The sequence below is a fragment of the Humulus lupulus genome, chromosome 5 (assembly GCF_963169125.1).
Source record: "Humulus lupulus chromosome 5, drHumLupu1.1, whole genome shotgun sequence".
Taxonomy (NCBI): domain Eukaryota; kingdom Viridiplantae; phylum Streptophyta; class Magnoliopsida; order Rosales; family Cannabaceae; genus Humulus; species Humulus lupulus.
The window spans coordinates 179743613-179756471 of NC_084797.1; the positions used below are offsets into that span (position 1 = coordinate 179743613).

Below are 12859 nucleotides of genomic sequence, written 5' to 3' on the forward strand. Positions count from 1 at the left end.
ATTGTGTTATTCAAGTCTATGATAGATTTAGGTTTTTGATGTTGAAAAATGAATTTTAATCGTGTTGTTGTTATGCCCAGAAATAGACTTTTTATGATTTTTAGTCACCCTTTTTATTATGAATTGGTACTTTTTGGTTTGGAGTTTAATGCAGTAGGGTCTTAGGACTTTCTTAATGATATTTTGAGTTTGAACTAGCTTTAAGAGGGGCATGGGTGAATTTATTATGTTTTTTATTTTGGCTTAAGTGTAAAGCTTTTGATGTTATATGATATGATAGGCATGCTAAGGATACTTGAAGGGACACGTTACTGTGTGTGAAGCACTGCTGAACTTGAGGTAAGAAGAGTGGACACTTGCATACAGGGTGTACGCTCGACGTACTAAAATTTGGTCAACAGTGTATGTTATATTATGAATTATGTTATAAGTTTTTTTTATCAAGAAGGAAATGAGATTCATTAATCAACCAACCAATACAGCTGTACAAGGAAATACACCCAATTCAACCCAACCTATACTGTACAACCAGAGAAAGAAAAAACAACCCACCCAAACTAATTACATTGTAATTTTGTCTTTAAATATGTGTTCCTATAATGTTAACTTCCTATTTTTAACAACGAATAACCTGTACTGGATTATATTCATGATATCAATTGCTAGATAACCAACAGTCCAAGTAAACCCATCAAACATGCATCTGTTTTGGTTCCTCCAGAGGTAATATATAATAGCAGCCAAAATCATATTGGTGATGGAAGAAATGATTCCAAGTCTTCTACTAGCAAGCCAAACCGTCCAACCAGTAAACTCATTAGGCCAAGCTCTAAACCCCATCCAAGCAAAGATTAAATCGGTTACCTTCTTGAAAAGATAACACTCAAAGAAGAGATGAGTGTGACTGTCATTATAGAAACCACAAACAGAACATAAAAGAGATTCAAGTGGAATACAGAACCTGAGCATGTTGTCTCGAGTAAGAAGCTGAGAGTTTACCACTTGCCAAAGTAAAAAATGATGCTTAGGGATAGATAGCCTGCACCAAACAGCTTGATGACAGCCCACCTGTTGTTGGCAAATAGTACTGTTATAGAGTTTAAAGGCTTTAAATATCCCTGTTACACCAGCAACTTTCATCTTAACTAGACTGAATTTTCCCCTCAAATGACAAAGTTTCCTCCAATCCCAGCTCAAATCATGTTTCAGCTTGTAATTCCAGAAACTGGAGTCTTTCAAATAGATAGAGTTAATCCATTTGACCCAAAGCAAATCATGCTTCTCAGAAATGGCCCAAATATACTTAGTTAAAATAGCTCGGTTCCAATTTGAACCATCCATGAAACCGAGACCACCATAAGCCTTAGGGAGACAAAACTTCTTCCAAGAAGCACTAGTAATACCCCAGAGAAAGCCATGAAAAAGTTTTTCAACTTCCTTAACAACACTTTGGGGAAGCACAAATATTCTCATCCAGTAATTACGAAGCCCAAACAAAACTGAATGTATAAGCTGAATTCGGCCAGCAAAAGGCAGATGCCTACTAGCCCAAGTATGTAACCGCATTTTGATATTTTGGATAATAATATCACAATCTTCATGTTTCCACTTGGTTGGCCGCATAGGAACACCTAGATACTTAAGAGGAAAGGTCCCTTCAGCAAGCTGAATCTCATGAGCTATGGTCTGTTTATCTGCTGCATTAACTCCCCTAAAAAAGATGTGAGATTTGCTAGTATTAACATGGACCCCTGTAGCAGAACTAAACTCCTCTAGAGCTACTTTTAACACTCTAACAGCAGAAAGAGACCCCTTGCAAAATAAAAACAAGTCATCAGCAAAGCATAGACTGAGGAGTTTAAGACTTTTACACATAGGGTGAAGTCTGAAAGTGGAATCCTGAGCTGCCAATTGAAGACTCCGAGTAAGATATTCCATGATTAGAACAAACAAAAGTGGAGACATAGGATCACCTTGACGCAGCCCTTTCTCTCCCTTGAAACTACCTTGAACCCTTCCATTCATAAGCAAGGAGTATGTTGTGTTTTTTAGGCAAGTCATAATCCAACCTATAAACCTCATAGGAAAACATAAAGACTTTAAAAGATCTTCAAGAAACAACCAATCAACAGTATCATAAGCTTTGCTTAGGTCTATCTTAATGGAACATCTAGGAGAGGTAGATGTCCTCCAATAATTCTTGATGAGATCTTGGAATATCAAGATGTTATGAGCAATAAATCTACCCTAAACAAAAGCACCTTTATTCGGTTGAACTAGATCAGGAAGGACCATGGCCAATCGGGAACATAACAGTTTTGATATGCACTTGTATATGGTAGAACAACAAGCAATAGGCCTGTAGTCCATAGACCGAGAAGGATTATTAGTTTTAGGAACCAAAGAAAGAGTTGTATTATGAAGCTCAACAGGAAAAATTCTTGTCTCAAAGAAATGTCCAACTGCTCTACATATTTCACCACCAATATCTAGCCATAATACCTTGAAAAAAGCAGAACCAAACCCATCATGACCTGGGGATTTGATGATGGGAATGCTAAAAAATGCATCTCAGATTTCTTTATGAGAGAATGGTTTCAAGAGAGAGAGTTGCTGGTCAAACGAGATTTTGGTACCCAACTCAACACATTGTAAGTTTATCTTCGTAGTAGCTGAACTGGGACTACCCATAGAACTTCTAAAGTGATCCAAATAATGAGAAACCACATCAGGAAAATTATCAATCAATCTACCTTGCTCAATTAGGTAGGTTGCAATTCTATTCTCTTCTTTACGCTTTTTCAAGCAAGCATGAAAATAAGAGGTGTTCATATCTCCCTTCCGTAACCAGGTAATTTTGCTTCTATGAGCCAAAAAAATTGTGGTACATTTGCTCCTGAATAGTGAAAGCTACAGCAGCAGCCATTGCTATCTCTTGAAAACCATGATCTCGGGGATGTTTTTGAGCTTGGAGTTGAGCTTCCTAGTAATGATCCATTGCCTCTTGATATTTCACTCCTATATCTCCAATATTCTCCCTGTTAAACCTCTTCAATCTATGTTTCTGCCTCATGGTCTTCAAGTAAATAGCCTTCAAATCAGTCTCATTAATCAGTTTCCTCCAGCTATTCAGAGCGACCTCTTTGAAATCTTGATGATCTGTCCAAAAATTATAGAGTCGAAACAGTTTAACACCCATATTCTCCATGGAAGTGGTAGAAACAATACAAGAACAATGGTCAAAGACAGTTTCCCAATGAAAAACAGCTGTGGAATTAGGAAAAAAATCATGGTAGTCCTCATTAGTATAGACATGGTCTATCTTAGAGTATATACGAGCAAGCTCATCTTGATTATTTGTCCATGTAAAAAAAGATCTAGTACTTTTAAGCGAATCCACTTGATTCCCAGCAAGCCATTGAGAAGAATCCGTCAGTTCTGATTTGGAAACAGGTTTACCACCACTTCTATCCTTAACAGTAAATATGGCATTAAAATCACCCAAGATAACCCAAGACTATGAAGGGAGAGTAAGCCTATGTAAACTTTGCCATAACCTCTTCCATTCCTCCACTGTATTGAGCCCATACACAAAAGTAGCACTAAAAGCATCTCTCTGACCAGCCATTTTAACAAAACAATGGACATACTGATTAGTCTCCTTTATAATAATAACCATCACAAATATCTTCCTCCAAATGATCAATATTCTGCCTTCAGTAACAGGACTGGAATAAAAATCCCAATTTGTAAATTTATGAGCCATCATCTCCACGACTTTATTCCCCCTCATTTTAGTTTCCAATAAAGCACCAAACCCCACTTTATTTCTACTACATATATCTAAAACACCAGTCTACTTATTAGAACCATTCAACCCCCTCAAATTCCAACTCAAGATATTGCAATTATCCATAAGAAAAGTTATTAACAGAAATACCTCCTTTTTCACCCTGTGCCTGCTCTTGAAGCACCTCAAATGAGTTTTTCCGGTTCTGTCTTGGCCCAGTTAGAACTTTAGCAGCCAGAGTACTAACAGTTTCAATTGGTCCTTGTTTGGAAAAAAGAACCACTTTCTTTGGAGTTTTCCAAGTAGCTTCACTGATGTTTTTTCCCTCAGCAACTGTAGTTCCATTGGCCGAACCCTTAGACAGATCAGGGACATCAACCGTATGTTGGTTGCCCTTGTCCCTCCCCTCCTCTAAATCAATTTTAGGCGGAGTGTCCTTCTTGACCCACTGAGTTTTCATCTCCCTTCGACATTCCACCATGGAATGACCATATCCAGAGCATACTTTATATTTAATAGGAAGCCATTCATAGTCCACCCCCTGTTCTACAAGCTGACCATACTCATTAAGGTATTGTATAATCCTAGGAGGATTATCTGTTATATCCATCTCCACAAGAACCCTAGCAAATTGAACTCTAGATCGCTCTTGAGTAAATTTGTCTGCCATGATCGGTTTACCTATCGTATTCACAAGAGCACTAAGGCATTTTCTACCCCAATACTCAAGGCCTAAGTCATGTAACCGTATCCACAGAGGTACTAAGCGGATTAGGCGAACTGCACTAAGATCGGTAGTCCATGGACGGATGATAACTAGTTTCCTATCAAACTGAAGGATACCATTTTCAAGCACATGGTCTCGAGTAGCATCATCATTAAACTTGACCATAGTCAGCCCCATGGTCATTCTAGCTATTTGAGCAATCCCTAGATGACCCCAAACTCTTTTGATGAACCCTTGAAACACAACCATTGGGGGATTAGCACCAAGAACCATACAAATAACTACAAAACTCCAATTAGCAGATTAGCATTTGACCTCTTCAATATCAACCTCAGCAATTTTCTTACCATCATTAATCAAGGGTTCAACAAACTCTAGATTTTGGTCACAAAATGAGAGTTTACCCGTCGTGAATTGTTGCCATTGATTGTGAGCCAAGGCCTGATAGTCACCTTCCTCCACCTTGTCCGCCCAGCTAGGAGGGTTCGACGATGGAGTAGCCATCCCAGAGGCCCGATGCTCAGCAACCTAGTTTTCCCTAAATTCCATCGACTTAACCGCTTCAGTAATTAGAGTCATCCCCTTAGTCAGAACCTCACCTTCAAAGATCGCATCACCAGCAGCAGAGCCTTCCTGGTCATTCTCATCTTGGATTGACGGAGAGCCCTGAGCAACCGAATGAGTCACAGGCTTCTGAGTCAGTTTCTTCTTCTTCGCCATGGAAGAGAGAGAAATGAGTCACAGCCTTTTTATTAACGAGATCTTCTCATATTTATGTTATAAGCTATGTTGTCAATTATATTATGAATTATATTAGGAATTAAGTTATGAATTTTGAAATAAGCTTTGTGTTGTCGGTATTTTCATTCAGTTACACGTTGCATGCATTAAGAGTAATAAGTCCTCACGGATGTAGACAAAGCCTCTTAGGGCTCGGCTTGAGATCCCCAGAAGGAAATTCTTGCCTTTTATCCCTTGATCACCACCTCCGGGGAAGTATGTCATCGAGGAAGGCTACTTCTCGAGAGCCACATTTAGAATGTCCTCTCCAAATCTCATCTCATACAATCAAGTCATTAAGACCTATGAGATTCCTCCTCTGGGCCTGGAGTAGAGTGCCAAGTGTTGAGCACAGTGGCCTTGGACCACAACTAGTCCTCTAACATTTACTGCTTCACAAATCATGGTGTCGAGTCTGTACAAACGACAAGAAGGATGTCTCAGGCCGTTGCCTGACTTGGGAAAATGTGCAACTACCCCCTGACACTGTTAGGGACATGGTGCCCCAAAAATTATTTGGTTGAAACCTCATAATTGGGCCTATTGTGATACGCCTAGGCCCCACCAACGTATTAACTGATGGAATGTATTACTTATTGTTCATTTAATGCTCCATTAAGGGAGAATAATTGTAATTACTCCTCATTGAAGAATTAATTGCCCTCAACCATCTATAAATAGGGCTAGGGCACACATTGTAAATGATTAAAGACTTTGTATTCGGAGCATTGCCAAAACGCTGTTTGAAACTCCATAGAAGCTTGAGACCCCCAAGCTTCTCTCATCCTAATACAAGTATCTTGTGGACTAGGGTTAATTAATAACCTGAACCACATAAATCCTTTTGTCTCATTCATTAATTATTTGAGGTTTATTTTAACTAGTTGTAAGTGAAAAAGCTAGTCTACATTTTGATAATTTCATTGAGAGCTTGAAGAAAGCTGTAACGCCCTGGTTACCCCAGAACAGTTATGGTGAACGGTGAACCGGAAATTTGACCCGCTACCCGAGTCCTTTGGTTAAAAACGTGTTCTAAGTGTTATTAACAGGTTAAGGTGAAAAACCAATAAAAAGGAAAGGATATATTTCGCTAAGTAAATAAACTGCTCATGAGCCTATTAAAACATTTACAAGTTATTTATAACTCAAAATGGCCACTACTATTTCAAATTTACAACCCTGCCGGCCTAAGCGGCAAAAATAGGGTAAACCCCCTAGTTCCTCTGAGAACTCCTTGGCCATGGTGGTCAAGCGGCCGCATATGTACACATCACCACCTAAGCTCTCCACTCAAGGCTCGGTGAGCTTTCCTTTCCCTTTACCTGCACCACATAGCACCCGTGAGCCAAGGCCCAGCAAAAAAACACAATATAGCATGATATAATATCAACAATGATCATAATAATCATTCAGGACTATCAGTCCAAAACAGATAGGTGACAGTTGCAAAAGTCACTAGATTGGGAATAGCTCCCTTCAGCCTTGTGACGTTAGGGTCACCGGGGCTTAACAGGTAAGTGAACCTTTCATTAGCTTAACCAGGATAGGTGCAAGGTGACTGGCCACCTACATAACCTTTCTCATGACCATAGAGTCATAACCCTGGAACATCGTTCCCTAGCCATGTGACAAGAAATCACCTGGGCCTTATGCCCTAGCTCTCAGTAACTAGTCTTAGACTAGCCAAGCGCTTATAAGTTCATCGACCTTAGGGTCGATCCAGCGTTAATGCCTTAGAGCCATTCAATGCTGATATCGATTAGATCTAATCTTCATTTAGCTCGGCGTTCATGACGCTATGCCATTTCTGACTCTTAGGTCAGTGTCCCTGACTAGTCAGTGCCATATACAAGTAATCAACATTCACTAGAATTTAATATGCAATCCATGTCCACATTTATCAATCAACATGCCTCAATAAAAATCACGCATGTCATATATACACAGGGTGCAGTTTTCTTACCTCAGGTTCGAGCGAGAAATATTATAAGAACAGCTCCTGAGAACGATCGATCTTTTGGTTCCTTAGCGGTTACCTAATCACAAACAATTATAACCTCCATTAATGAGAATCCACAATAATATGGTCTTAACCTAAGCACCACTCTCAGGACCTTAAAACATGCCCACACGGTGAGTAGATTCGATCCCAGGCCTTAAGGATTGAAACCCCAAGTAAAAACCCTTAAAACACCCAAAATGAGACTTTGAAGGAACAAAGTAGCGCTACAGCGCTGACCCCTAGCGCCCCATCACTATTCTCAGAACCCCCAACACGCCCAAATGCCCCCTGAGTAGCGATGTAGCGCCCTAAGGTGAGTGCTATAGCGCTACCTCCAGACCTGGAACCCCCTGAAACCTCCTTCTTCATCTCCTTCGATTCTAACCTGTTTCCACTGCTTCCAAATCCCATTTTTGGTGCCAAATGAACCCACAAACCATCCCAACATACCCCAAACATCACAACCATAGGAACCCTAGCCAAAACTCCCAACAAAACCAAGATCTCAACCTAGAAATCACAACTGCAAAACAGGACTAAAAAAGGACAAACCAGGGAATTCAATGGTTAGAAACTTACCCAAAGCTCAGCTTATGATGCCCTTCAATGGAGGAACACACTCCCAAACTCCCAAGGCTTACTTCCCATGCTTGAATCCTCAAGAATGGTTCAAAAATCTCAAAGGAAACTAAAGGAGAAATAGATACGAGAAGGCTCTTGAATATACTCTGTTTTTCTACCTCTTTCTCAGCCAAAAATGGTTATATCTATCCTAGGGGTGAAATGACCATTATACCCCTAGGTCAATTTAAAGTTTCTAAAGGCTCCCAAGGGAAAATTTGGTATTTTCCACCTATCTCGTTAATCATAATTAACGCTCACCAATTCCCGCTATTCTCAATAATCTCAAACACCAATAATTTATATCCAGTTACCCGATAATTCCCGGTAACACTCTAATCATTAAAATCACCCCGAGACTCATCCCGAGCCCCGAACTTAAACCTGTTGTGACTAGACTGCTAATCAATATTCCAAGATCGTCTCATGCTGAATAGCTCGAACAAACCAACATTATAATGTGGTCTCAACATATATCACCGACATGCATACAAATATACAATTATACCCTTAACGGGCAAAATTACCATCACACCCCAGTAATTAAAATGTGGACCCACATGCATGCATTTAACATCATATTATAATATAATTCACATATACATGCATATTATCATTTAATGGCATAATTAAAAATGTATGGCCCTCCCGGCCTACTAGTTCTGCCATTAAACCACATTGGAGAATTCGGGGCATTACAAAAGCTTCGAGTCACATCCATGGTGAACACCTGATGCAACGTTGCTTGAGAACTTTCTCCTTCCACTGCCACCATGGGAGGAGAATGAAGTCGAGCACTACCTCCAACAGTTGATCCAGAGGTTGCCCAAGACAACGACTATGATGAGAATGATGGTTATGATGGTGAAGATGGAGCGAATACTATGAGAGTGAATACTCTCAATCATTTCACGCGGAGAAGCCACTGGAAGTGGTGGCCCTCAATAGGGTAGTATGTTCGCCTTACAGGAGGTTCTTAATGCCATGAAGGCTACTTTAGCTACTCAAGGGTTGCAAATGGACCCTCATGGGGAAGTACCACCTAGGCAACCAACTGGTATGCCACCTGCGCACCCAACTGGAGTGCCACTTGTCAAACCAGCAGACGTGCCTCTCGAGCACCCTACTTCCATGGCACAAGAGGAGCCAGCTAGCTTGCCACCTATGCACCTAGTTGTAGCTCCACTCATGCCTCAAGCTCGTGGGATGGAGAAGGTTGAGCCTAGCCTTCCCATAAGAGAAACCATACTCGTCGAGCTTCCGAGCCCATCGACGTTTTGGGAATGGCCAACTTTCCTAAAGCTCAAGGGGTCCAAGGGAACCAGCAGGCCAACAACGTCCATGCAGCCCATGGCATTCCATCAAGCCGCGACAAAACCCATCAGGCCTAGAGGAGGAATCCCCTAAATATTTCACTAGTCCCGGGGAAACCCTGGGTGTCGAGCGAAAAGAAGTGTAGTCAGAATAAGTAGCTCGATTAACAATGACTAAATTAACTTAGAAGGGGAAACATAAGTTGGATTCACCGAGGATGTCTATCACCGAGAACCGAAGCTAGACCTGCGAGTTAAGTTGAATGCTTGCAGGGATATAGGAACTCCCAAGGACCTCCCCGAGAGACAACCACAACCACGATTGGACCTCCAAGACAATCTTAATGCTCGGAGGTGAGAAGCTATGCCTGACTAGAGGGCATATTCGGCACGAAGTTCCAATCATGATCTTGTCCGTGTAGAATTGGAAAGTTTAAAAAATATCATGTTAAGGATGGCTCGGAAGCAAGGACAAGACTCCAACTCAGAGGATGAAGAAAGGGAGTTGTGTGCCCCATAAATTTTTGAAGCCCTATTACCTTAAGGCTTTAAGATGCTAGACCTCACTCCCTAAAATGGAGCCACGAACCCCTTTGACCATCTATCAAAGTTTAATACATTGATGTCAGTACACCGCGTCTCCAAAGATGCAAGATGCCATGTCTTCTCGTTAACCTTGATGAGGCCTACAGATGAATGGTTCAAGAAGCACCGGCCCGAATCAATCAAATCTCGACACCAACTCTCTATTGCCTTCTGAAGACAATTTATAGTTGCTCGGATGGCATACTTGGAGGTCAATGCTTTGGTAAACATTAAGAAAGGCCTTTGGAGTTCCGTAAAGCGTACATAAAGTGATTTAAGGAGGAGGCTGCAAGAACCAAGAAGGTCGACAATGGCCAGCAGTTGATGGCATTACAAGCTGGCATCCGACCAAGATCTCTGATTTGGGATGACCTACAGAGCCATGGATGACATAGGCTCGATGACTTTATTATTTCGGGCCAAAGAATACAAACATGGGGAAGATGCCCAAATCAGAGTTGTAACGCCTTAGATAGCTAAGATCATTACACCGTGTATTTTAAATAGTGTTAGGAATGCTAATCGAGTCATTTGGCCATAAACTTCCAACTAAACATGATTAACGACTTAGGGTTAAAAAATTTGGACGAAAGGAATAGTCTTTTCATTAAAACGTTAATTGCATACATGGGATCCCAAAACAAATGTTTACAAGGTCGTTTACAGTTTCAAAATGGTAATTACAAAACAGCCGACCTAAGTGGCAAAATAGGGTTTGACCCTAGTTCCTATGAGAAACACCAACCATGGTGGTCGGGCAGCCGCATATGTACACATCGCCACTGAAGCTCTCTAACTCATGGCTGGTCTAACTTCTGTTTCCCCTAACCTGCACCACATAGCACCCATGGGCCAAGGTTCAGCAAGAAAACTTAATCATGCTCATAAGAAGTTAATAACATATTACAGAATCATAATAAGCATGCCTAGCAGTAATAACCCTACTTGTGCATGCATTCTATTCAGATAAGTGACTAATAAGTCATACTACGGGCCTGTTGCCTTAATTACATGATCATAGAGTCACCCCGGGGCCACTATCCTAAATAAATGATTAATAATTCATACTGAAGCCTATTTCCCTAGGATATTGGACTATAGAGTCACCCCGGGGCCCACTACCTTATCATCTATATAACCAGCCTTAGAGCTGGACCAGCGCACCTAGCGCTTTAGATTTCCAACGACCATAGGGTTGGTCAAGCGTATAATATGCTCCTTATTAGGCCTAACCATAATGACCAGCGCTTAGCGCGCTATTTCGGCCCTTGACTTATAAGTCAATGCTTTTCAATCATATAATGCAAATAAGCATTCACCATTTCACAATTATCCAAATACAGATCATTCAAGCATGGTTAATCAAACAATTGCAGGCATAATCATTATCATGCACATTTACATTGGCTCGAGCCCTAATCAGAACTATATTTAACAACCAAGCCAAGCCCTAGTCACTTACATCACGTATTGGTTGCGGTTTTCTTACCTTTGGTCCAAGCATGAGTTAATTAACAACGACCCCCGAGCACGATCCTATCCCGAGATTACCTGTACCCTAGTCACAACTATAATAAATGATATTTATCAATATCGAGTAAATGAAGGCTTCTGGACCGAGTTCCAGCCTCCAGGACCTCAAATTCTACTAAACCGGGTAGTAGAATCCTTCCTGAGCACTTAGGTTTGAACTCCCACCACCCAACCTATTTTGGATAATTCTCCCAATTCGCGTTGCGGCTCCCCCTGACATGTAACAACTGCCTCAAGTTAGAGAGCCCCCACACCTTAATCTCAGGAAAGCGCGTCGTGGCGCACCTCTGAAGGGTCGCGACACTACTACGGGATTGTGAGAGCCACCTAGGCTCTGGGTTCGCATTGGTCGTGGCACCCCAAGAATAGGGTCGCGGCAAGACCCCACGAACCCACTTTTTCCATGCTTTTCTCCAAACCAATTTCTTTCTAATCCACCCCAAGGAAGACCCAAAGCCACAATTGAGTATTAAAACATCATCAACACATTATCACCATGAAAACCCAACCTTAAACCCAACCAAACCTCCACCAAAACTCAAAATCATCACCTTGAGCCTCAAAACTCAAGAACACTCAATTGTGAATTAGGACCTCCTAGCTGTAGTTGATCCAATTCTAGCCTCAAGCCTTCAAGCTTCCGGGCCTTAAACTCCACTAATCATCCTCAAAAATCCAAGCCAACATAGAGAGAGGGAGAGAGAATGTAGAGGAAAGACAAGGAGAGAGCTGAGAGTGTTTCTTGGTTCTACTTGGTTCTGAATTAGCTGAGTATATCTCTCCCTTAGGAAAGTAATGACTAAAATACCCCTTGCCCTTTAGCTTACTCTCTAATGCCCTCAATGGCAAAACCATCTAATCTCAATTAACGCCTCATAATTTATCGTTCATTCCAATATCTTAAAATAATTACCAAATAATTTCCCATTACCCGATAAATTCCGATAATGCCCTAAATTACCAAAATATGCCTAGGCTCGCCTTGAGTCGGGTAATTGATTCTGTTATGACTAAACCGCTAACTTGCTCCCTAGCATCATCTCGTGCCGAACAACTCAAATATATCCACATAATAATGTGGTCTCAATCATATAACACATATATACTCAAATATCCCCTTTAGAAAAATGCCCTTCTAATAAGAAACGGGCCCACATGCATGCAAATACAGTCATATTATAATATAACTCACATAATTCATATAATCATGCATATCATCACATAATAATGCAATCAAATCAATTATTGTTCTCCTGACCCCTAATCAAGGCTCTAAGCCTTATTAGGGTATTTGGGACGTTACGAGAGCCTTTGGATGACAAATTTCCTTCCCAGCACCTACAGTCCCAGCTAGGATAGCTTTAGGTCCCTAGTTCTTGCCATACACTCCAGCACAGACGAGTATTATGAGTGCCCCATAGTAAAGTCTGTTTGTCCCCCAAGCTTGTTATAGTGCCGCCCCCACCAGACATGGAGTAGCTCCCGCTGGATTCAGGGTTTATTAGCCT

The 12859-nt window shown here is 41.1% G+C and overlaps 1 protein-coding gene across 1 annotated transcript; it reads right to left on the minus strand.

Moving 5' to 3' along the window:
• Positions 1 to 465: 465 nt before the first annotated feature.
• Positions 466 to 2832, minus strand: LOC133779740 (uncharacterized). The gene is made up of 4 exons (XM_062219657.1): positions 2637 to 2832; positions 2262 to 2534; positions 632 to 2069; positions 466 to 520 (listed from the first exon to the last, which is right to left on the minus strand). Exons 1-4 carry the CDS (start codon positions 2830 to 2832, stop codon positions 466 to 468), a joined length of 1962 nt encoding a protein of 653 aa, XP_062075641.1.
• Positions 2833 to 12859: the final 10027 nt, after the last annotated feature.

What these genes read in the sequence shown, in the direction of transcription:
- LOC133779740 (XM_062219657.1), bottom strand. Translation starts at nt 2,832, where the DNA reads ATGAACACCTCTTATTTTCATGCTTGCTTGAAAAAGCGTAAAGAAGAG. An exon ending in CTTACAATGTGTTGAGTTGG is followed by an intron (nt 2,535 to 2,636) that starts GTACCAAAATCT and finishes TCAAATCCCCAG; the next exon opens with GTCATGATGGGTTTGGTTCT. An exon ending in ATGAATATAATCCAGTACAG is followed by an intron (nt 521 to 631) that starts GTTATTCGTTGT and finishes CTGGTTGTACAG; the next exon opens with TATAGGTTGGGTTGAATTGG.